Source organism: Leopardus geoffroyi, chromosome D2, assembly GCF_018350155.1.
Source record: "Leopardus geoffroyi isolate Oge1 chromosome D2, O.geoffroyi_Oge1_pat1.0, whole genome shotgun sequence".
Classification (NCBI taxonomy): domain Eukaryota; kingdom Metazoa; phylum Chordata; class Mammalia; order Carnivora; family Felidae; genus Leopardus; species Leopardus geoffroyi.
The window spans coordinates 61,912,116-61,938,629 of NC_059334.1; the positions used below are offsets into that span (position 1 = coordinate 61,912,116).

Sequence of the window (26,514 nt, forward strand, 5' to 3'; positions counted from 1 at the left end):
AATGCCCCTTAAGGATTATCCATACAAACTCTTGGAATCACATATATTGGGAATATGAAAATCTATTGTTTTGCCAAAATAATCACAGCTAAATATCCATCAAATTGCACTCTTGCCTCTTTGATTAACTTGTCACTTTATTCAATCAGCACATTTGCTGAAAGCCTGGTACAAGGCTGGTACCACTATGTGACATATTCCCAAAGCTGTTCTTCAGGGAGTAGCCTGAATGAGAAAAGACTTTTTAGATGCCTAATCTCAGGAAATAAGATGTCCTATGAAGATCTTCCACCAAATACCCCTTTTAGCTTTCCTTTTTCATTCAAAACAAGTAACCTCATTCACAGAAACAATTCCTGAATTTAAGAAAGAAACCATCACTTCTGTCTCCCCTTCTCATTTCTATTATGAAACAAAAGAAAAACTTCACATAGATTTTCATCTCTTCTTTCCCTAACTTATGCTATAAAAACATGGGAGGAAAAGGCAATAGGGAATTAAATCTAATTCATGTGCAAATATCTAAAGTGTACTAAGTAAAGTTATAATGACAAAAGGGAACAGGTGGATCAAAGAAAACTGTAATAATATATATGCTAAGATTTACAAAGATCATAAACAACCAAATGCTCAAAGTATGCACTGACTTCAGAAGAGAGGCAGCCTGCAGCCAGAAATATCATGTCTCCAGGATACAGTCTTCAAGAGAAACAATCTCTTGGCCTCAAACTAATCACTATTCTTTATTATAACAAAACAAAGTATTAGGTGTTGTATCAGTTAAAAGACTGGGTCACTGTCCCACCATATATTTATAACAAAAAGATAATACCTGCTTAGAGAACTCAAAAATTTCTATTGGTCCCAGGACCTTGACTCTATCTTTGCCAATGCCAATTTACTTGTGTCACTTTTCTAAATTATTAACCAGTGGAACACACTCCACTGTAGAGCTCCACTTCAAGAATGTGAATACAGTTGTGAAATTAACTTTCCAAAGCTTGCTTTAAATAAAACACAAACTCTCCATTCTAGAAAGCATGACTGACCTAAGCATCCAACCTTACAATGCAATTATCAGGCAGAAATTCCTACATAGTAAGGCATTTGCAAGATACAGATTTGAGCATTAACAAGAGAAATGATCTTTAGGAAAGAACACATAGGAGCACTATAAAACCAGGCACAGATTTCAACAGAAACACAAATAACAGCTTTTATCATCATATTCCACTACAATAAGGCATAAAACTTAAAGAAATTCTATCCAAGTAAATATAGATATTAACCATAAGAAATAAGACTAATTGCTTTAAGAACAGAGATCTAATATCCTCATGGTTAAGGAACGTGAACATGCAATTTACTAAATTTGGAATTTTGTAAATAGCAAACTCTCAGTGATTTTGAGATTTAACTCATAATTCAAAGCAGCATTACCTCATCTGTCACTGGTTGCCGTTCTGCAATGTGTGAAACTATGAGTCAATTAGTTCTTGAAGTCACATAACAAAATTCTTCTTCAAATCCCTAGTACAATTTATTTTTGTGTAACTTGAACCTAACTTCAAAAAGACTGTTTTGGTCTGAATCAAGTCCCTCTAACAACACGTATCTTCTGAGACAGTGTTGGAGAAAACTCTTCTGTGTCTAATTTAACTTGTCATTGGATATCACTGTTGCCCCACACAAATCCATTTGGAATAGAGTTTCAAATGGAATAGCGATGGTGAACTTTATCCCTAGCTCCTCCCCCCCGCCTACGAGTCACAATTTCCTGGCCAAGGGCCCAACAACAGTTACTGCAACAACAAATGAGACTAAAGATACAAGTACAAAAATCTTGGGTATATTTTGGTTATGGGTTTGTGTAATAATATACTCAAAGTCTGTTGCAATCAAAGAAAAGAAGTTACAAGTGCTTTTTTGAGAGTGCAAATTTAGATTATGAACCAAACAATGTCTCTCTGTGAGTGACTATGTGTGTATGTTTACTTAATAAAAATATGCTACAGTGTGGATTTTTGCTGAAAATCTAATTTAGTGTCTTTCTTCCCAAATTAGTTTCTATTTCTGCTTTTGGCATTCTCATTTTACCACTCAAGCCTAAAATCTAGTTAATATCTTTTTACTCTTTCCTCTCCCTCAAATCCATATTATCTCATGTGCCTTAATTTAAATTTTCAAATGTCTATGGAATCCAGATCATCCATTTCATACTGCTAACAATTTGTCCAGGTCCTTATTAACTCATTAACTCTTAGCAATCACCTATGAATTGCTCTGCCTGCACAGTAATGGCCAGATTGACTGCTTTCAAGTAGTGTTACCCAAAGAGTGGTATGTAATCTACAGACGAATGCTGGCCTGTGAATAGTCGTTACTAACCCATGACATGACACATACAGAAATTGCAAGTATTTAGAAACTTTTATAGCAAATGTGAAAATTTTACATTTGTTGAATGTAATAATAAAAAATGTAGGGGTGGGTGCCTGGGTGGCTCAGTCGGTTAGAAATCTCACACTCTCTCTCAAAAAACATACATTAAAAAAAAAAAAAAGTAAACTTACACATCTCGTTTTCCTAGTAATTCATTTTTATTATATTTTATAAACGTATACTTTGACAAGATTAGAATTAAAACAAAAAAAACTGGTCCCTCATCACTGATAATTTAAGAAGCACTGTCCTAAAGCTCAAACTCCTAAAGCCCATGTTGCTTTCCTACTTAATAACCTTTAGACATTCCTCCCTACCTACCCAAACTAACACGTTTCTGTATATTCCAGGAGTTCAAAGCTTTTTACCATCTTTCCAAAATCACGTTTATCTCACGTTGATCCACATCATGCAGATTTTGCTCTAATAATCAAAATGAACTACTTGCTATTTCCTAAAGGTGCCTCGAGGCTTTGTTTATGCTGTTCCCTATACCTGAAATGTCCTCCTCAGTTATCTCTAATTTTTCAAGATGCAACAATCTCAAGTGATTTCTTCAAGAAACTATTCCGGCTATGCCACAGAACTATCTGACAGTGATGTTTCTGGGTCTCAGATTACTTCTGTACTTAGTGAAAGAGATTATAAAGTTGTAATCCATGTAAGAGGTTTGAATATTCAAATATTATTTTGGCATGTAGTATATTTTGTCACATATATAAAATATATGGGTAGTTCTCTTACTCACTAGATTATAACCTTTGTGGCCAGGATTTACTAACTTCCCAAAACCTAGCACAGGGCCCTGTAAAGAATAGAGACAATATTTAACTGAGAACTGGGTTTCTTTTGGGGGTAATAAAAGTTGTTCTAAAATTAGACAGTGGTATTGGTCGCACAACTCTGACTATCCTAAAACCACTGAATTGTACACTTTAAAAGGGTGAATTGAATGGTATGTGAACTATATTTCTATAAAGCTGTTATTTAAAAAACATAATGCCAAGACCTGTCTTTGTCTCTATCCTTCAATAAAAAGTATGCCTGGTGATATAATATATATATATATATATATATAGGTAAGAACTTTCTAATTTATGAAATGGAGTCCTAAAAATTGATATTCAAATACCACTCCTATACAGACACAACAGAAAAATTGGGGACTAGATTTTATAAAAGCAAAAATCATTTAAGTAATATTAGTTTTTGTTTTCATAAACTTCAGCCATTAATCTACTAATTTATCTGAATATTTTCTCTAAGGAACACCCTAAGGAGGGATACATTTTATTTATCACTTTATGCCAGAATAACAGCACCCTGTGATTTAAAAGTATGAACAACAAGGACGCCTGGGTGGCTCAGTAGGTTAAGCAACCTACTGCAGCTCAGGTCATGATCTTGCAGCTCATGAGTTTGAGCCCCGCATCGGTCTGTGTGCTGACAGCTCAGAACCTGGAGCCTGCTTCAGATCTGTCTCCCCCTCTCTCTCTGCCCTCCCCAGCTGACACTCAGTCTCTCAAGAATAAATAAACATTTAAAAAAATTAAAAAAAAAAAAAAGTATTAACAACAAGGGGCGCCTGGGTGGCTCAGTCGGTTAAGCGTCTGACTCTGGCTCAGGTCATGATCTCACAGTTCAAGAGTTCAAGCCCCACATAGGGCTCTGTGCTGACAGCTCATAACCTGGAGCCTGCTCTGGATTCTGTGTCTCTCTATCCCTCTGCCCTTCCCTTGCTAGTACTCTGTTTCTCTCTCTCTCTCAAAAATAAATAGAACATTTTAAAAAGTTTTTTTAAACATTCACTTTTCTTATTCAAATAGTCAATAAAAAAGTGTTCCAGGAAAAAGAAGTGACTATGGTGGCATGCACAGAGCAAAATTAAAGATGATTAAAATTTAAGAGGCCATCAGTTGTAAAACTCACCCATATTATATGCCACTAAAAGCAGGGTGTGGGGGTGGGTGCAAGGGATGCCCAAGAAAAGTTAGAGTCTCATAAAGCTACAAAACCACAGAGCTATACCCATAATATGAAGAAAAAGAAGAAATAAATCTACAGCACTGAAGAAACACACAAGAAAATTTGTACATCTCAGCCCTGACACAGTCTAAGGCAGGGGGGAAAAACCTCCCTTTGAGAATTTGAACAGTCATGTGGTAAGTTTGTGATCCACATTTATATTGCTAGGATGGTTAATATTGCCCTTAGGTGACTGAAAGAAATGAAATCATCTGGAAGAATTCAACTTAATTCTAGGTGGTATACTGCTAGATGCAGCCCGATTTCAGAGATGTTTAGATGTGAAAAAAATGTGTATAAAATACTAAGAGTACTTACTGGTCATACTATCCACTAAAGCTTTCAAAGCACACTTTAAGGAGATTCTCTTTAAGGAAGAGACATTAAAATTCCTTTCACCTTCTTTCCGAAATGAAGGAACTGCAGTAATGAGAGCAGATGGTGGGGAATAAAAGAGAAGACTAGCAAATGAAGAATATACAAATTAAGAGAGACACCAGAGACAATATCAGTACTTCTGAATATAAATTTACTGTTCTAGAACCTCAGTCTAAATAAATACAAATTTTTCCAATCCCTTTTTTCATATTTTCCTCTAAATTCTTTTTCATTTTTTTCTCCACAAATTTTTAAAGCAAAGACCAATGTATGGAGAATAATTTATAAAATGGAGCAAAATACAAAGGTTAAATTTTGCAGAATAAAAATAAGAAGAAAGTATGATTATCCAATGTTATTAGGCAAACTTAACAATTGTACTCACTGTGCTATAATGGAAAAGAGAGGTCAAAATCTAGAAGTTAAAATAAAAGCAAATGATAAAACTCATTTTGACCTCTTACCTAATAGAAAGCAGCACTAGTAACTCTAGTTACTCTAGAGGATCCAACAACTAAAGGATCAGGAAGCAATCATGACACTAGGAAAGTGCATTTTTCCTGCATAACACATCCTAAATCATCTGTATTCCCCCAAGTACATTCCCGTAAAGAAGAATAAATAATAACGTTTTTATTCACAAAATTTTAAATAAGCAAGTTGAGGAGCTTCTGAAGTCTCATCCCCCACCAACTTTATTGAGGTATCATTTACTCAACATAAAATTCACCCATTTTAAAGTTTGGTGCATTCTGGCAATCATACACACTTATGTAACAACCACCATAATCAACCCCAAATGGTCTTTCAAGTCTCTCTTTTTTAAAAGATTTTATTTTTAAAGTAATCTCTATACCCAACATGGGGCTTGAACTCAAAACCCCAAGATCAAGACTTGCATGCTTGACCAACAAGCCAGCGAGACACCCCTCCCTCATGTCTTTTTGCAATATCACCCCGACTTCTGCCCCAAGATACCACTGATCTATACTTTCTGTCACTACACTTTTCATATAAATGGAATCAAATAAACTATAGTTTGTGCCTGGCCTCTTTTTTCTTAGCACATTTCTGATACTCATTCATGTTGTTACATGTATCAAAATTAGTTATTCTATTCCTGAGCAATATTCCATATTATGGATATACCACAATTTGTCTATCCATTAAGTTACTAGATACTTTGGGCAGTTCCCAGTTTTTTACTATTATAAATAATGTTGCTATAAACACTCACATACAAATCTATGTGGGAGATATGCTTTCATTTCTCTTGGGTAAATACCTATAAGTGGAATTACTAGGTATGTTTAACATAGTAGTTGTGGGTTGTTTTTTTTTTATTTAATGTTTATTCATTTTTGAGAGAGAAAGGATGAATGGAGGCAGAGAGAGAGGGAGGCAGAGGATTTAAAGTGGTCTCTGCACCGACAGCAGTGAGCCCCTTATGGGGCTCAAACTCACAAACTGTGAGATCATGACCTGAGCTGAAGTCAGACACTCAACCAACAGAGCCACCCAGGCACCCCAGTCATGTTTAACTTTAAAAGGCATTGCCCAAACGTTTTTCTTTTTTGTATTCTCATCAGCAAGGCATAAGAGTTCCAGGTGCTCCATATTGTCAGTATTTGGGTTTTTTTTTTTTAAATGATTATTTATTTTAAGACCGAGGGAGAGACAGAGCATGAGCAGGGGAGGGGCAGAGAAAGGAGACACAGAATACGAAGCAGGCTCCAATCTCTGAGCTGTCAGCAGAGAGCCCCACGCGGGGCTCAAACTCCCAAACAGTGAGATCATGACCTGAGGACACTTAACCGACTGAGTCACCCAGACGCCCCTACAGTGTTTTTAATTTTAGTCATTCTAGTGGGTCTGCAATGGTATCCCATTGTGTTTTTAATTCGTATTTCCCTAATGACTAATGCTGTAGAGCATCTTTTCAAGTGCCTATTGGCCATTTCTTTTTCTGTGTGGAACATCTATTCAAATCTTTTGCCCATTTTTAAACTGGGTTTGTCTTAATTGTTGTGTTGTGAGAATTCTTCATATATTTTGGTCATAAGTCCTTTATTAGATATATATGTATTGAGAATATCTTCTCCCAGTCTGTGGCTTGCCTTTTCAAGTTTTTTTTTTTTTTTTAATTTTAATGTTTATTTATTATTGAGAGACAGAGAGACAGAGCATGAGCATGGGAGGGGCAGGCAGAGAGAAGAGGAGACACAAAATACAAAGCAGGCTCCAGGCTCCGAGCCGTCAGCACAGAGCCCAATGCGGGGCTCAAACTCACAAACCACGAGATCATGACCTGAGTTGAAGTCGGACGCTTAACCAATTGAGCCACCCAGGCGCCCTGCCTTTTCATTTTCTTAATGGTGTCTTTTAAATAGCAGAGTTTTGTTTTGTTTTTTAATTTTGACGAAACCCAATTGAACAATTTTGATTTTCATGTTTTTATGTATTTTCTCCAAGAAATTTTTAGCTAATTCAAGGTCACAAAGATTTTCACCTACACTTTACTTTTTACGTCTATATTTAGGCCTAGGATCCATTTTGTGTTATTTTTTATATACAGTTTGAGGTAAAGGTCAAGACTCTTTTTTTCTGAATGAATGTTCAGTTATTCCAATCATTGAATTATCTTTGCCTCACTGTTAAAAATCAATTGACTATGTATGTGAGGGTCTATGAAATCCCTATTAGGTTTCATGATCTATATATGACTATTCTTACACCAATACCACAGTGTCTCCAATATCACAGGTTTACATAAGGCTCAAGTATAATTTTTGGTGATTTAACTTAATAACAATCTTTTCCTATTACCATTAGGAAAATATTTCACAGATATCAAATGATATCTATGTCTAAATATTACACATATACAAACTGTGAATATTAGAATTATTTTCATACCAAAATACAAAATTTATCCATTTATTTCTAAAAACAGCAAAGGAGAATAAACTCTGATTTCATTTATATTATCCATACATTTCAAATGAACTTGCTCAGAGGAGCCTAGCTAGCTTAGTCGGTAGAGTATGGTTCAGCATCATGAGTTCAAGCCCCACATTGGGGGTAGAGCTTACTTTTAATTAACTAATTAATTAACAAATAAATAAATAAGCAAGCAACTATAAAAGCTAATCTTAAAAAAAAAATAAAAAGTGAGGGGTGCCTGGGTGGCTCAGTCGGTTAAGTGCCCAGCTTCGGCTCAGGTCATGATCTCACAGTTCATATGTTCGAGCCCTGTGTCGGGCTCTGTGCTGACAGCTCAGAGCCTGGAGGCTGCTTCAGATTCTGTGTCTCCCTCTCTCTCTCTTTCTGCCCCTCCCCCACTAGTACTCTGTCTTTAAAAAATAAATGTTAAAAAAATAATTAAAAAAAATGAACTTGCTCATTACCTATTTATACAGCATGGAAATTGCCCCAGGGGCTCCTAGAAATAAACCTAAAAGAATATCTCAACTCTTATGGTGTCCTTTGGTTTATATAGATTTCTTTCTAACTAATTCTAACACACACTTTAGGGAGAAAATTAATACTAATTACTTTCTAAGAATTTTGACTGCACCTAGGAATATAGTTCTTTTTTTAACTGATTTTTTAATGTTTATCTGTTTAGAGAAAGAGAGTGGGGGAGGGGCAGAGACAGGTAGGGAAAAGACAGAATCCCAAGCAAGCTCCATGCTGTCAGTGCAGAGCTCGCTGTGCGGCTTGAACTCACGAACTGTAAGATTATGACCCGAGCTGAAATCAAGATCTGGATGCTTAACTGACTGAGCAACCTAGGTGCCCCTAAAAATATTGTTTTTAAATCTACAAACCAGCTTTATAAACAATCATGTGTACAAGACTGACCAATATTACCAGCATCTGTGATCATCTTTAACATAAAAATTGTTTAACAACTGCAGGTTTATAGCTGATACTAGAAAGAAAACATACTAACCCTAAAGAGGCAGTTCTTTCTAATTTTCACATTTAAAGAAACTTCAAATCTAGTGATGTCATGAGAGTTCTAAAAATAATACAGAATTATTATGCCCATGGTTGTTCTCTAATGAGATTTCAAATTGCAGTAAAGTGGGCCAATTTTAGTTTGCTCAAAATCAACACATGATTAGATTTTTGAAAAACTGTAAACATGGAGCCCTGAAAGTATTCAAAATTTCTAATAGAACAAAGAACTAGAAAAAGAATTAAGAGCTTCCAGAAAATCAAAATTAAAATTTACTGTATTAAAAAAATTTTTTTTGTGATCTGCGTCCTACTTAACCAGAGAATGTCTCTGAAATTAACTAGGTCTAGTTACGCTTGAAGGTTAGGAGTAAAATAATTAGTATGCAATCATTAACTTACATGTCACCTATTATAGTAGTAACAAAAAGAATAGCAGTAGCAATTCAAACTCTGAGGCTTAAGAAACAATAATATAAAAACAGTGAAAACCCTAACATGGAACTATTTTATATAGCAAAGTAAAAAGGCATAGGGGATTCTATTCAAAATTACTTTTTGTCTACACTTCCCAGAAAGAAACAAAATCACAAGCCGCCTTTCACTGAATCTTTCACAACATCTTCCACAGGCACAAATTATTTGAAAATGCCTTTGAGCTTTTAAACTTCACTCATGTCTATATAAAATTCTTTGGTAAGACACCCCTATTTATTTCCAGTTTTCATAAACACTTGCTGCAGAAAAACAAAATCAGTTTACCACAGAGTAAACAGTGTGCTTAAAGCTCACTAAATTCCTATGGAGAGTATCCATCCTCAATGCTGTCTTTCAAAATAGCAATAGTAAAACTTTATAGTAGAGTATATGTGAAGCATTAACAACGTAAGCTTTCAGCTAAATTTCTTTCAATCTCTCCCTCTACCTTCTCTGTCCGGCTGGTAACACTGCTTATTAATCTTCCAATTCACAGATGACTAGAACATTTTTTTCACTGAGAAAAATGAAGGAGGAAGAATAATAAACTCACTTACCCTTCCTTAGACATTCTCAAAGATCTACTTCCTCTGGATGAGAATACAGGATCAACAAACAAGCTTCAATGATCTTTTGAGAACTGTAGCTCATTTGTTAAAGCACAGAGAACTCTGGCCCTGAGAGGCCCAACAAATTCGGGCACAATGCCGAACCCTAACCAGGCAATATCTCAGCGACCAATAGCCTCAGCTTTAAATACTTGAAAACCTAAGAATAATAGGAAAAAAATTGGAGGGCAGAAAAAATAACTAATAGTCTGAATTGTTTAAGACTGGCCAGGTTAGGAAAATGACAAGTTCCCCTAAGAGACAGGAATCATTAGAGGCAAACACACAGAAAAAGCAAATTTACCCCCTAATGAGGCCTGCCAATAGTAAGCAAACAATGAGTTTCACAGAATGGAGTGGCCTTAGTCAGTCCAAATCATTTTTAGTTTTCTCTGGGAGGAAAAAAAAAAAAAATCAATAGGATAAATAATACTATGTCTTAATTCTCAATTTAGTTATTTCCTCCCTTAGAAAATGAACAATGTGAACTACAGAGGAAGGAAGTATTTATATGCCAATCATATTACAGATTCCACTGAGGTCTTTTTTTCCTGATCATTAACCGCTTTTAAGGAAAACATCTGTGTTCACAAATATTTTACTCAATCACCTGAAAATTTCAGCTCATGTGGAAAGAAATTTACAGATCTCTGGCATATGGGGGATAAATTCAGAACATTCTAGAGGTTAATTACAAATTTCAGAGCAAGTTGAAGTTTAAAAGACAAACATCTGCAAATTTCCTCCCTCCTGACCAAATATAATGCATAGGGATTATGCAACAAGGGGAGAAATAAACAAGTGTGTGAAAGTCTACGAAAACTGAGATGTCAAGTAAATCCTTCTACTGGTGATTCAAATTAAACATAAAATATACATACCTTCAAGAAATACTACATGAATTAAAACTTAAAAAAAATTATCTCTTTAAATATTACCTAAATATCTTCCTATAAAGGTTTCTATTAGTCATTAAAATGTTTAGTCACCAGTAACTAAAAGCACTAACACTGTATGTTAAGTATACTTGAATAAATTTTTTTAATAAAAGCACTATTAAATACTATAAATTCAAACTAAAATTGTTTTCAGTTTATTTAGAAAAGCAGTATGGTGTAACGGAAGAAGAATGAGCACTGGAGCAACTAGGTTTAAATTCTAGTTTCTCCACTTTCCTGCTCTGGAACCTTGAGTAAGTTATATATGCTAAGCCTCAGATTTTTTATATATAGAAGACAGATAACATCTGGTAGGGTTATCGTCATTTGTAAGCACTCAAAAAACTTCGAGTGTTGGGGTACAGTAAAGCAACTGGGTAGCTTGTCAAGCATTATCTCACCAAAATATCTGTTGAGAAATATTTTTTTAATCCAATTTTCAAATTGTACATGAATATAAAGAACTTTCACTGACCATCCTCAAACCAAATTCCATAAATACAGGAACACAAACTGAATATGGAAAAATGATCTAATCCTTAAGACTGCCAATTTCCCCTGGCTTCCCTGGATTTTCAGTTTGTGGCATCATAGCTCAGTGTGGTGGAAATAAATATAATTACTAAGTTTAAGCCTTTACTACTTGCAGAGAAAGGGAAAACAGAAATTCTCACTTGGACAAAGGGTATACACACTTACATGTGCTTCCTGTGCAAATGATACTGCAATGTTTGAAGATGATTAGCTCTTTCAAACTTCATATGGATAGTCAAGAAATATTATTGAATCTCTATGTGCTTGGTACCCATAATACAAAGATAAACATGGCAGCCCTTGATTTTAAGGAGTTCAAAGTCTAACTGGGAGGAGACCCACTCACAAAGCTTAAAAGCAGTGTGTAACTATAGTGTTAGAGATATGCACAACAGAGAGATGCATCTATAGTCTTGCCTGAGTCTTTCTGAAAAGACAAAATGCCCAAGTTACTGTTTTTTAAACAGATATTGTGCTAAGCACTTTATATTATCTCATTTAATCTCAAATAACTCTGAGGTATATATTATTCCAATTTCACAGATGACAAAACAAGACTATAAATACTGTGGGGGCGCCTGGGGGGCTCAGTCGGTTGAGCGTCTGACTTCGGCTCAGGTCAGGATCTCACAGTCCGTGAGTTCGAGCCCTGCGTCGGTCGGGCTCTGTGCTGACAGCTCAGAGCCTGGACCCTGCTTCAGATTCTGTGTCTCCCTCTCTCTCTGTCCCTCCCCGTTCATGCTCTCTCGGTCTCAAAAATAAATAAACGTTAAAAAAAAAAAAAAAAAAAAAAGAAGTTAAATACTGCGATTCTAAAGAAATTAAACGGAATAATGCAAAATGCTAACCTAAGGTCCAGCCTCTTAATCACCATGATAAAAGGATTAGATTAGCAGGTGTTAATCAGGCTAAAAGAGTAAGTGGAGAACATTTCAAAAGAAGAGGAGCTAAGAATGAAAAGCAACTTAACAGACATTAGGATGTGTAGAAAAAAAAAAAAAAACAACCCTAGACTCAACTCAGAATTAATGGAATAAAGTTTGAGGCAGGGAACTGCTCAAAATGAAAGTGAAAAGAGTCAGTCTTGCAGGACCTCAAATGTTATGTTAAGGGGCTTAGAATTTATCCCATTGCACAGAGGATGTGATGCCACTGAAGGTTTTAAGCAGAGTGATAATTTGATTTTAAAAATAGATTTTCAGCTATGAAAAAAGATTGAAATCTTGCTGTATGCAACGACATGGAGCTAGACAGTATAGTGTATAGAGAGTATAGAGCTAGAGAGTATAATGCTAAGCAAAGTAAGCAAGTCTTAGAAAGACAAATACCGTATGACTTCACTCATATGTGGAATTTAGGAAACAAACAAAACAACCAAAAAAAAAAAAAAAATGGATTTGAAGAGAACAAGGCAAAGAGATCTATTGGGGTTACTGTAGTAATCCAGGACAATGAGGACCAGAGCCTGGACTAGTATTATCAGGAATGAAAAGGCCAGAATCTATAAATGACTAGGTTCATATTAAAGCACACATATGCAGGGGCACCTGGGTGGCTCAGTCAGTTTAAGCGTCTGACTTTGGCTCAGGTCATGATCCCGCGGTTTGTGAGTTTGAGCCCTGAGTCAGGCTCTGTCCTGACAGCTCAGAGCCTGGAGCCTGCTTCAGATTCTGTGTCTCCCCCTCTCTCTGCCCCTCCCATGCTTGTGCTCTGTCTCTCTCTCTCTGTCTCTCAATAATGAATAAATGTTAAAAAAAAAAAAATTTAATGCACACATATGCATGTATTCTAAATGTATTGAAAAGGGACTACAAAGATGATCTCCAAACTACTAATGGTGTTCACCTATGAGAAAGAGGTGTGAGGATGAAAGGGAAAGTGAAGGGGAACTTTCATATTCCACTCTGCATTTCTGTACTCCTGAATATTGTACAATAAGAATTTACTTGTGCTGACAGCACAGAGACTGGAGCCTGCTTTGGATACTGTTTCTCTCTCTGCCCTCCCCCACTTCTACTCTTTCTCTCTCTCAAAAATAAACAAACATTAAAAAAAAAAAAAAAGGAATTTACTTAGGGGCATCTGGGTTGACGAGTAGGTTAAGTGTCTGACTTTGGTTCAAGTCATGATCTCACGGTTCATGAGTTTGAGTCCCCCACTGGGCTCTGAGCTGACAGCTCAGAGCCTACTTGGATCCTCTGTCTCCCTCTCTCTCTCTGCCCCTCCCCTGTGCTCTCTCTCTCCTCAAAAATAAACAAACATTAAAAACAAAAAAGAATTTACTTGTCTATCACCTAAATAATTTTAAACACTGTTAAAAAAAATAATTAAGAGATTAAAATGTTGGGGGCACTTGGGTGGCTCAGTCAGTTAAGCATCCGACTTCAGCTCAGGTCATGATCTCACGGTTTGTGGGTTCAAGCCCGCATTGGACTCTGTGTTGACAGCTCAGAGCCTGGAGCCTGCTTCAGACTCTGTGTCTCCCCCTCTCTCTGCCCCTCCCTCTCTGGCACTCTGTCTTTCTCTCTCTTTCAAAAATAAAAGTTTAAAAATAAATAAATAAATAAAGAGATTAAAATTTGGGATTATTGTGTTTAACTTCTGAAATAATTTAATTTCTGAATGGATGTATTAACAATTAAAATTTTCTTTTTTTTTTTGTATTTTAGAGAGAGAGAGCACAAGTAGGGAAGGGGGGGGCTGGGGGAGAAGGATGGGGGGAAGAGAGAGAGAATCCCAAATAGGCTCCACACTCAGTACAGAGCCAGACGTGGGGCTCTATCCCACAACCCAGGATCATGACATGAGCCAATATCAACAGTTGGATGCTCATCCAACTGGGCCACCCAGGTGCCCCTAAAATTCTCTTTTAAAAAGCCTTGAGGGGCACCTGGGTGGCTCAGTCAGTTAAGCATCTGACTTTGGCTCAGGTCATGATCTTGCAGTTGGTGAGTTCGAGCCCTGCATCAGGCTCTGTGCTGACAGCTTGAAGCCTGCTTTGGATTCTCTCTCTCTCTCTGCCTCTCTCAAAAATAAATAAACATTAAAATTTTTTAATAAAAATAAACAAAAAGCCTTGAAAGGAAGTGGCTGGAAATAGAGCCAGAAATGTACTTCCGGTCTTTTGATTCTTAAACCAAAGTTCTTTAAGGCTTAAATGTTTACTGTAGAACTAGAAAATATAAAAAGTAACATAGCATACTTGATACAAGATTCCAAAATGAAACTATGAAACTATCAAAAATTATAAAAACCAGAATTTCAAATGTGATAGATTCAGGTCATACCTAACTAAAAAGAGAATTAGTGAACGGACAGGTAGGTCAGGAAAAACCTTCCAGAATGTAACACAGAGAGAAAAAAGGATAGAAAATACAGGAGAAAGAAAGAGAAGAGAGGACACAGTGCTAAAGTCTAACATGTTTATCAGAGTTCAGAAGAGGATAGAGAGTAGAGTAGGGACAATATATGAAAAGACAATGAGAATTTAGAAAAACAATTAAAGACAAGCATAGAATCAAGAATTCCAACGAATCCCAAGCAAGATAAAGAAAATATATCCAGGGGCGTCTGGGTGGCTCAGTCAGTTGAAGTGTCCGACTTCGGCTCAGGTCATGATCTCACGGTTAGTGAGTTCGAGCCCCGCATCGGGCTCTGTGCTGACAGGTCAGAGCCTGGAGCCTGTTTCAGATTCTGTGTCTCCCTCTCTCTCTGCCCCTCCCCCGCTCATGCTCTGTCTCTCTCTCTGTCAAAAATAAATAAATATTTTTAAAAAAAAGAAAGAAAATATATCCAAAGTTATTGAGGAGGAATATATATGAGACTGACACTTCTGATATGCCTTTTGTGTAACTTTAACTTTATTTTTTTTTTATTTTTTATTTTTTTCAACGTTTATTTATTTTTGGGACAGAGAGAGACAGAGCATGAACGGGGGAGGGGCAGAGAGAGAGGGAGACACAGAATCGGAAACAGGCTCCAGGCTCTGAGCCATCAGCCCAGAGCCTGACGCGGGGCTCGAACTCCCGGACCGCGAGATCGTGACCTGGCTGAAGTCGGACACTTAACCAACTGCGCCACCCACGCGCCCCTGTGTAACTTTAACTTTAAAAGCTCAGTACTAGTATATTGAATAACATATGATGTTATGAAACAGGATGTATTATGTAACGTTATATATTATATTAAATGATAAATAATACAATTAAATCAGTAAGAATGGAAAGAAGAAAAAAATACAAGTAAAAAGTAAACAAATGAACCTAATTTCACTGCATACAACTACCCTAACCATAGTGTATAGAAAAAGAGCAAAAAAGAACTAATCCAAATAACTTTAAAAAAACAGGCATCTGATTACATACTATTAGTCACTGGCAGGGTAGAGTAAGAAAGCAAAAGTAATGCAACAAATTTTGAACTTTTTATTTTTTTTATTTATTAAAAAAATTTTTTTTAAGTTTATTTATTTATTTTGAGACAGTGTGAGAGAGAGCAAGCAGGAGGGGTAGAGAGAGAGGGAGACAGAGCAAATCACAAGCAGGCTCCACACTGACAGTGCAGAGCCCGATGTGGGGCTCAAACTCACAAACTGTGAGCTGAAATCAAGAGTCAGACAATTAACTGACTAAGCCACCCAGGCACCCCAAATTCTGAACTTTTTAAAAGTTTGTTTGTTATGGTATGAGTAAATCAATTATGAAACTATTCTAGATGTATTATTAGAATGAGCAAATGAGTAAAGATGTTGATGTTGTGAAGATTCAGGGTTCTCTTTACAGAACAACAGATATTTTCATGAAATCAAAGTAAACAAGGGGGCACCTGGGTGGCTCAGTCAGTAGAGCGTCTAACTCCTGATCTCTCACGGTTGCAGGCCCAAGCCCTCTGCTGGGTGTAGAGATTACTTAAAACTAAAATTAAAAAAAAAAAAAAAAAAAGAAAGAACCTTATTGGGAAAAACTGGAATTAGAATAGTGCAAACTCATGATTTCAAAAATATATGTAAGAATGTGTGTACTCAGTGAAAATAATTTTGACAAATAAAGGTAGACATCTCTAGAATACTCCATCCAAAACAAGCAGAACATGCTTTCTTGTCAAGTACATATAGAAGATTATATAAGAATGAGGTACAAATCAATAGCAGAAGTTTGTGGGACATTCACAAATATGTGGAAATTCAACAACACATTCCTGAATAACTGATGTGTCAAAAAGAAATCATAAGAGAACATAGAAAATACTTCAGAGATCACTCAAAAACACACAACATATCAAAATTTAGGGGATGTAGTGAAAGCTGTACTGAGAGGTAAATTTATAGCTTTACAACGCATTTATTAAAAGAGAAAACATTTCAAAGCAATGACCCAAGCTTCTACCTTAAGAAATTCAAGAAGGAAGAGCAAGTTATACTCAAAAAACAAGCAGAAGGAAGGAAACGATAAAGATCAGAGCAGAAATAAAACAAAACAGAAAAACACTGGAGAAAAGTAAATGAAACCAAAGGTTGGTTTCAACAATATAACAACATTTAGCTAGAATGAAGAAAAAAAGAATCAAATTACTAAAGTCATAAATGAAAGCAGACACATTACTACTGACCTTAAAGAAATAAAAACAAATAGAAGAGAATACTATAAACAATTGTATGCCAACATAATAGGTAAAAGAGATGAAATGGACAAATACCTAGAAACACACAAACTGCCAACACTGACTCAAGAAGAAATAGAAAATCTGAATAAACCAATAATAAGTAAAGAAATTAAGTCAGTAATAAAAAAAAAAAAAAACCTTCCAACAGCACAGGCAACCTCAGTCCTGGGCTAAAACAGTGTACAGACACAAGTAGCCCTGGCTACTTCAGATAGATGGAAGCCTTTTTTTTTTTTTTTTTTCAACGCTTATTTATTTTTGGGACAGAGAGAGACAGAGCATGAACGGGGGAGGAGCAGAGAGAGAGGGAGACACAGAATCGGAAACAGGCTCCAGGCTCTGAGCCATCAGCCCAGAGCCTGATGCAGGGCTCGAACTCCCGGACCGCGAGATCGTGACCTGGCTGAAGTCGGACGCTTACCCGACTGCGCCACCCAGGCGCCCCTAGATGGAAGCCTTTTGTATTTAAGCAAGTTGGAGGGGAGGGGTGACAGAGGAAGTATGAGAGAAGAAGGAGATGTGAACATTAAGTTATGCACATTGTCCTGATGCTGAATATGGATGCTGGTATATCCAAATATTGACATAGTTCTTGTGTTTTTCAATTTAAGAAAGAGAATTTGCAAAATCTTTTTTGGTTGTATAAACCGGTTATATTCATGACCTTGTAGGTATTTCATAAAGTGAGTATCAATAAATACTGTTTAAAGTAAAAATAAAAAATCGTCCAACAAAGCTGAAAATTTATAGCTTCCCTGGTGAACTCTATCAAATGTTCAAATAAAAATTAACACCAATCTTTCTCAAATTTTTCCATCAGAGTTGAGCCAGTAGTACATCTCAATACCTAAGCCAGGAAAAAGAAAATATAGAACAATATCCCTATGTAGATTAAAAAAAAAAAAAATCCTCAACAAAATACCAGCAAACCAAATCCAACAAAGTACAAAAACCACATGATCATTTCAACAGACACAAAAAAGCATGTGACAAAATCCAACACCCTTTCATGATAAATACATTCAACAAACTAGAACTAGAAAGGAATTTCAAACTAGGAATAAAAAGGAACTTTCATAACCTGATTAAAGGATAGCTATGATAAACCTGCAGCTAACATCATACTAAATGATGAGAGATTGCAAGATTTCTTCCCAAGGTGAGGCAAAAGAAAAGGGATGTTTACTCTTACTAGTCCTATACAGCGCTGTACTGGACATGATAGCCAAAATTAGGCAAGAAAAAAGGCCTCCAAATTGGAAAAGAAGTAAATCTACCCTTATTTGCAGATGACATGATCTTATATGTAGAATCACTAAAAAATCCACAAAACAAACAAACTGTTAGAGCTAACGGCTATTTTGTTTCTATGCCATCCATATATCCTCGGTAGTGAAGAATCAGTCTTTTGCCCATTTCCTCATTGGGTTGAATTTTTAAGTTCTTTATATATTCTGGAAAGAAATCTTTAACAGATGCGTGATTTACAAATATTTTCTCAGTCCGTAGCAGCCTTATACTATTTAATAGCTAAAAACCAAAAAGCTCTAAGGTCCATAGACAGAAAATAGATGAACAAACTGTGGTATACTGATAACAATGGAAGGCAACATAATAATAAAAAAGAACAAATTACTGATACACACAAAAATATAGATTAATCTATCTCTCAAACATTACTTTGAATAAAAGAAGTCATACACAAGAGTCCTTGAAGGTGAAATATGCTATCTAAATATGAGTAACATGTCTTCAAACAGTTTCTTTCTATGGATTTCATTAAATCAAAGATCTGCTATCTCTTATTCTCTCTCTTCCTTGCCACTGCCACCACCACTTTTCTATTTTACTTTTAGGTAGGTTTTTGGAAGAAGCATAAAGGGAATGGAAGCAGAGAAACAAACTGAGAATGCTTTAGGATCCAGTATCTTTTTTTGAACAATAAAGTTTAGAGAATCTGTATTCCATAAAGTAGGATCACCACACATTACGAAGAGAACTTATATTTAGAAGAGACCAGGAATACCTATGATGTAAAAAAAAAAAAAAAAAGGTCACTGAAATTTTTTAAACTTTTCACGCTGAGATAATTCTAGATTCATATGCAGTAGCAAGAAATAACACGGAAAGATTCCTCTATATCGTTCACCTAGTTTCCATCAACGAGAAGATCCTGCATAAATACAGTACAATATCACAACCAGTGAACTGATATCGATACAATTCACCAACTTTATCCAGATTTCACCAGCTTTACATGCATCATGTGTATGTAGCTTCATGTAATCATCACTGAAGTCAACAGTTCCAATCATAAGGATTCCCTGTGTTATTTTTTTACAGCTATGCTCACCTCCCTTCACTTACCCCAATCCCTAACCCTTTGCAACACTACTGTTCTTAATCTCCATAATTTTGTCATTTCACGAATGTTATAGAGATGGAATCATGTACTAGGCAAACTTTTGAGATTGGCTTTATTAACTCAGCATAATTTTCTTGATACAGCAAAGTTGTGAGTATTGATAGTTCATTCTTTTTTATTGTTGAATAGGATTCTTCAGAGCTAATATTTTAGGCAAAAAAATAGGGTGAAAAAAACCCTTCCCAGCCCCTGAATCCTTATCTGCCATTCCCTAGGAATATGAAACACTATTCAAAGCATTAGAATGATATACTAACAAAAAAAGTTTAACACAGTTCTGATAACTCGACCTCACTCTTCTTATTCTGACAAGATATATGCCATCTGTATATTATTTAAGGAACATAGCTGCTTGACATTTCTGAGGACCTATCTCTTCCATGTGATTTTCAATTCATAAGATGGCTATTGAAATCTTATCAACTTGTCCATTTGACTATTAAAACCCATACTAAAATGACAGGTTAATTCAGTTTAATCAACGATACAACTAAAAAGCTGAATGACATTCATGTGATATCTACTAAGTGGTTAAGTGAGAAAGAAATTAAAATTTATCAACATGGCAGTCTCTCTCTGTATAAAACCTGATACTTGTTTTTAACTTGCAGCTAAAAAAAATCATAAACACTTCTAATTCTACCAGTGTGCCAAGCTACAAATACTACAAAATAATTTTATATAGGTACACAAATACCTTTTTACTCCTTAAACATACATAATAATTTAACTCTGAGTAGAGAAGAAATTAGAGAGGTTTAAATAAGCACTGGAATGGCTTTGGAGGCCTAAATTTCAATTTAAAAAATCATTTTGGAAAAATATAAAGAACTTAAAGACAAAGTGATTACAATGTCTTTTAAAATAAGGCAAAAGACTGCTTAACCAAAAATTCACAGGCCCAATTGTTTATCAGACCTCAGTTCAACATGATAAAACCACTGCTGAATTCATAAGCTGTATTCATAAAGAACGAACTTACTTACAGAAATTCTTCTGTACTATAATCATCAAAATTTAAAAGGAAAGAAACAAATACCTGATTTCAGCACCCTGGGCACAGTCAACGTCGAGAGAAGATGCAAAATCTAATTGTTCCATTCTTGGATTTGATAGATACAAATTGTGATCTATACTGATCACTATCAGATTCTCAGTGTTAAACAAGGAACTACCTAAGAGGTAGTTGTCTAACTTGCCTCCTTCAAGCCACTGTAACATCTGAGCAACTCAGCCTATCTTCTGACCATATAGCAAAACTATTCCAATGAAGGGTTTGGCTTGATAATTATCTTCAGCCTAGAAGACTCAATAACCATAATAAGGAAATGAAAGACGTACAATAGTCATACATTCTGAAGGCCAGTTTCTTAAAAATGACTCATGACCATCATTTTTAAGACTAATATTAGCAAGAAAAAAGCCCAAAGTTAGATGTCTATTTACTTAACTAAAAATATTTAGCTTCTTCTAAAAAGGGAATTCTAAAGCATCACATACAGTGTATAGTTTATGATAAATGATCATCAGACTCTACCTAATTCAACCAGTGATAAATTACCAACTCCAATAAATGTCTTTAATAAAAAGCCCTAGAAACAGAATATTCTACAAACTTATTTAACTAGAAAACTAAAATAAATTCCTTTTAAATGATTTCTATTAAAAATGTTTAATTAACAAAAACAAATACTTGCAAAAATTCAAGAACCAAAATTCTACATTAAAAGGAAAATCTGCAATATACGACAAGATGGATAAACCTTGAGAACACTACGCTAACTGAAATAAGTCTGTCACGAAAAGACATACTGTATGATTGTACTTATATGAATACTTGGAGTTATCAAAATTATAAAGACAGACAGTATAATGGTGATTGCCAGGGGCTGGAGGAGGAAAGAGGAGTTATTGTTTAATAAGTATAGTATCAATTTTACAAAAGGAAGTTAGAAGGATGGATACTGGTGATGGCTGCACAACAGTATGAATGTACTTAAAACCACCGAACCATATGCTTAAAACAATGAAGACGTAAACTATATGTGTACACTTTACCACAATAAAAAGGAAAAAAAATGTTTTAAGTGATCTAAAAATTCAAATCCTTGAAGATGTTTTTCTCCTGTTTCTATTATTTCAGATTGTACTCTACTATATGACGACTATAGGGTGCAGAGCCAATCTACAATCTTACAGGAAATATCATTCTAAATGAGTCAGAAGCACTCAGGCTATATATGACATACTACATACAGTTAGGACATGTGATGTTTACTCGATGATCTCTCTTCATTGCACAATTCTAGCCCTGTTTCTACTGACAAACATGTTACATCATAACCAAATGTATGCAGCATAAACACTAAGCAAATAACTGAACAAGTATAAAACACCTGTAGATTTCCTCTTTGCTCCAACCTAGAAACAAATGAGTAATTATGAGTCGTTGTCGGTTCCTGGAGTTCCCATACAACTTTTTAGCACTACCAGTACACCAGCATTTCTTTCTACTTATACCTTGCTTACCCAAGATGGGAAGCCAGATAGTTCTAGTAGGGACCAGGACTTTGTATCCTATTAATTTATGGAAAATGTAAACTTCTAATTTCTGTCTAAAAACAAACGATTTCTAAATGCAGTACTTAACTTCTACGTATTTTGGCTACTGAAGGTTTAGGGAGAAACAGCCATTTAATTGACTCCATGAAAAGTGGCATATAAAAATATTTACATTTTAAACTTTTAAAGGATTTTTAAAAGGATTTAGAGAAAATATTAGTCTTAAGATAATAAATGTTGCTAATACTCAGCGTTACCACATTCAATCTAATACACAGTAGCCAGGAGACACAATTTCAAAAAATCTATTTAAAAACTATAATCAGTTTGTAGCAAATGTCAAATAAGAATTTCATTCTTATTTTTAAATGTTTTTACTTACTTTTGAGACAGAGCATGCACATAAGCAGAAAAGGGGCAGAGAGGGCGACAGAGAATCCAAAGTGGGCTCCACACTGAAAGCAGAGAGCCCAATGCAGGGCTTGAACTCACCGTGAGATCATGATCTGAGCCAAAGTCGGAGGCTCTTAGTTGGTTACTAAGTCACCCAGGCACCCCAAGAATTTCACTCTTATTAACTAAGGTACAGAGCGCCTGGGTGGCTCAGGCAGTCAGTTGAGCATCAGAGTTCAGCTCAGGTCATGATCTCACGGTTCATGGGTTTTAGCCCCGCGTCCTGCTCTGTGCTGACAGCTTGGAGCCTGGAGCCTGCTTCAGATTCTGTGTCTCCCTTTCTTGCCCTCTCCTGCACGTTCCCTCCTGTGTGTTCCCTCTCTCTCCCTCTCTCTCTCTCTTAAAGAAATTAAAAAAATGTTAACTAAGGTATAATTCTCCAGCAGCTGAAGACTTTCCTCAGTTAAGGACTTTTATTAGTAGATATATTAGCAGCAGTATGGTGTACTAGCGCTTAAAAATCTAGACTCTAGACTACGTTTGAACCATAAACTGGCCTTATAATCTATGTAAATTGCCTAACTTCTCTACACATTAATTTCATCATCTGTAAAATGAGGACAATATGTGCCCACTTTACAGAGCTGTTTTGAGGATTAAACAGACAAAATACTTACCGATGATAGGCTTCTCGCCGATACTTTTTCAGGGCATGCTTATCCATGTTAGCAGGCATATCCGCTGCATTCTGTAACCGATCACTCCAGGAGGTTGACATTTTATTTCAATTGTATGCTGAATTCTAGAAAAGAAAATCAGTAGTTTAGTAGCTTAATGTTGGTATCTATTTATTGTTATCTGATTTTTTTAAAAATCAGAAAACTCTAGATTGCAAATTTACTGATATAATTATCTATTTAAATATACTGAATATGGTAAATATACTGAAATATTATACTTACCCTTCTAAACTATGTCAATTTACAAAAATAATTTCATACGGTAATTTCTATCCAGACAGATCATATTCCAAATAATTAAGTATGACTGCCAATAAAAACTTCAATCCTAGATTCTAGAAGAGACCTAGACAACAGATTTGTGAAAATATACTAATTTTCAGTTAATATAGGTTTCAAAATATGTAAAGTAAGCAACTCTTTAATTCTCTTTTTTTTAATGTTTATTTTTGAGAGAGTGCATGTGGTCGCACTCCTGTGTGCGCAAGAGCAGGGGAGGGGCCGAGAGACAGAGACAGAGAGAGAGGAAGAGAATCCTAAGTAGGCTCCTTGCTGTCAGGGTGGAGCCCAACATGGGGCTCAAACCTAAACTGTGAGATCATGACCTATGCTGAGATCAAGAGCCAGACACTCAGCCCACTGAGCCACTCACGCACCCCAGCAACTCTTTAATTCTAATCAACACACTAAGCTCAATCAATGGGGGTAGAATTCCAAGTAATGAATGTCTGATTTCTAATTATATCATGCTTTTAAATTTTTCTACAATTATCTTTCAGCTGGTATTAAAGACTATGGACTAGAAAAAAAAAAAAAAAAAACTAAAGCATTTCACCTATTAGAATAAACATCTAAAATAAGGTGAGCATGGGGAGCCTGGCTGGCTCAGTGCAACATACAAGTTTTATTTTAATTTTCTTAATGGTTATTTTTTTGAAAGAGAGAGAGCGTGAGTACAAGCAGGGGACCAGCAGAGAGGGAGACACAAAATCAGAAGCAGGCTCCAGGCTCTGAGCTGTCAACACAGAGCCTGATGCAGGATCTTGAACTCTCTCGAACTGGGAGCCACCCAGGCACCCTGGAACATGCAACTTTTGATCTCAGGGCTGTAAATTTGAACCCAAGGTAGGGTGTAGAGATTAAATTTTTTTTTTTTTTTTTTTTTGAGAGAGAGAGAGAGAGAGTGTGTGGGGAAGAGGGACTGAGGGAGAGGGAGAGAGAGAAGCTCAAGAGGGCACCACACTCAATGTGGAGCCCGACACAGGGCTTAATCCCAAAACCCTGGGATCATGACCTGAACTGAAATCTAGAGTCAGTCAACCAACTGAGTCACCAAGGTGCCCTCAAAATAAAATATTTAGGAAAAAAAAAAAAAAAAAAAAGGAGTGCCACAGAAGTGCCTGGGTGGCTCAGTCAGTTCAGCGCCCAACTCTTGATGTCACTTACGACATTAAGTCAATTTTTAAATTTTGTAGGTTTTTTTTTTTTTTTAAATAATTCATTGAGGTGAAATTCAAAAAAGTTAAACCATTTTAAAGTAAATAAGTCAGGGGCACCTGGCTGGCTCAACTGGAAGAGCATGCGACTCTTGATATCAGGATTGTGAGTTCAAACACCACTTTGGGGGGCGCCTGGGTGGCTCAGTCGGTTAAGCGTCCGACTTCGGCTCAGGTCATGATCTCACGGTCCGTGAGTTCAAGCCCTGTGTTGGGCTCTGTGCTGACAGCGCAGAGCCTGGAGCCTGCTTCCGATTCTGTGTCTCCCTCTCTCTCTGACACTCCCCCGTTCATGCTCTGTCTCTGTCTCAAAAATAAATAAACATTAAAAAAAAAAAATTCAAACACCACTTTGGGTGTAGAGATTACTTAAAAATAAAATCTTTTAAATAAATAAAGTCAAAAAATAAAAAATAAGTCAATGGCATATTCATAACATTGTGCAATTTCTACCTTTATCTAGTTCCAAAATATTTCCATCACTCCAAAGTAAAACCCCTTACACTTTAAGCAGTTTCTCCCTCATCCCCCTTAGCCCTCAACATGGCAACCACCAATCTGGGTTCTGCCTCGACAGATTTATCTATTCTGGATATTTCATATAAATGGAATCATGTAACATGTAACCTATTGTGTCTGACTTCTGTCATTTAACATAGTATTTCTCATTTCACCCATATTGTACCAAGTTTCCATTGTACGTATTTATCACAATTCATCACAATTGATGGATGTCTGGACTATGTCCACCTTTTGGCTACTGTGAATAGTGCTGCTATGAACAGGTATGTACAATATATTTATGTAGCAGTCTCCAATTCTTTTGAATATATATTTAAGTCTGTAAATTTTTAAAGTAACTATGATTTCCAAACACTGTTTACAGAACAACAGTACTGGTATGTACAAAAGATTCTAGTTAAAATCTTTTTTCTTTATTTATTATGAGAGAGCAAGAGAGAGAGGGCATGAGCATGAGATAGAGAAGGGGAGGTGCAGAGAGAGGAGAAAGAATCCCAAGCAGACTCTGTACTGTCAGTGCAGAGCCTGACGTAGGCCTTGAATGAACGAACCATGAGACCATGACCTGAAACGAAATCAAGAGTCAGATATTTAACCGACTGAGCCACCCAGGTGCCCCTCTAGTTAAAACCTTATTCAAGTTTAAAATTAACTTGAGAGGAAGTTATTTGTTAGACTATTATAATTAAATCTAGACATACCATAAGGATTTTTTCTTTTAATAAAAAAAGATTCATGTAACAAATCCGGACCATTTTGTGGACCAAAAAGGGAGCAATTTAGAAGTGAGAATTATGATGGAACATCAATGATTTCTGGAATAGAGATTGGGAAGAGGACCAGAAATATAACTTACATGTATTTAACACTCAGATATGAAATTTGTATTCTATGGTAAATTAAGAGAAATCAGAATAGTCATGCATTAAAACAAGACTTCAACTGTAATTATGGTCCATCCAATAAAGCAAGGGAAATAAAATTTGTTTATTGTTGAGGTTTTTTTAAATTGTTGAGGTCTTAAGGAAATTCCAATTTTTAAAAATCTCAATATTCACAAAAGGCTACTTCTTAACATTTTTTCTTTTTAAATTAGGGAGATGTGCAGAAGGTGAGCTCTCTAGTCTTCATTTGTATAATGATTAGTACACATGGGTGAGGAAACCCATTTGAAGCCTGAAAAAGAACCAACAACCAGAGTTAAAAGGAAACAATCTCTGAAGCTCATGCAGGTTGGGAAGAGTTCCCATCCCAAGTAGCCAGAATGAAACACCTCATCACTAACACAGTATTGAGTAGAGTACAGTTGGAAGGGTTTGTGTGGGGCAAAATCATCGAGACTAAACATTG

The 26,514-nt window shown here is 35.9% G+C and overlaps 1 protein-coding gene across 9 annotated transcripts in view; it reads right to left on the reverse strand.

Moving 5' to 3' along the window:
• NT5C2 (5'-nucleotidase, cytosolic II) overlaps positions 1-26,514 on the reverse strand; it is a 149,434-nt gene that overhangs the window by 51,193 nt on the left and 71,727 nt on the right. For 5 of the 9 annotated variants that reach the window (XM_045438761.1, XM_045438762.1, XM_045438759.1 and 2 more), the window contains exon 2: positions 23,084-23,208. In XM_045438761.1, coding sequence (XP_045294717.1) covers positions 23,084-23,184 — 101 coding nt within the window. In that variant the 5' untranslated portion in view covers positions 23,185-23,208. Of the gene's footprint in view, positions 1-1,440; positions 1,597-9,842; positions 9,872-20,490; positions 20,622-23,083; positions 23,209-26,514 lie in introns of those variants that run through there. The other 4 variants (XM_045438757.1, XM_045438758.1, XM_045438764.1 and 1 more) reach the window with 4 other exon arrangements.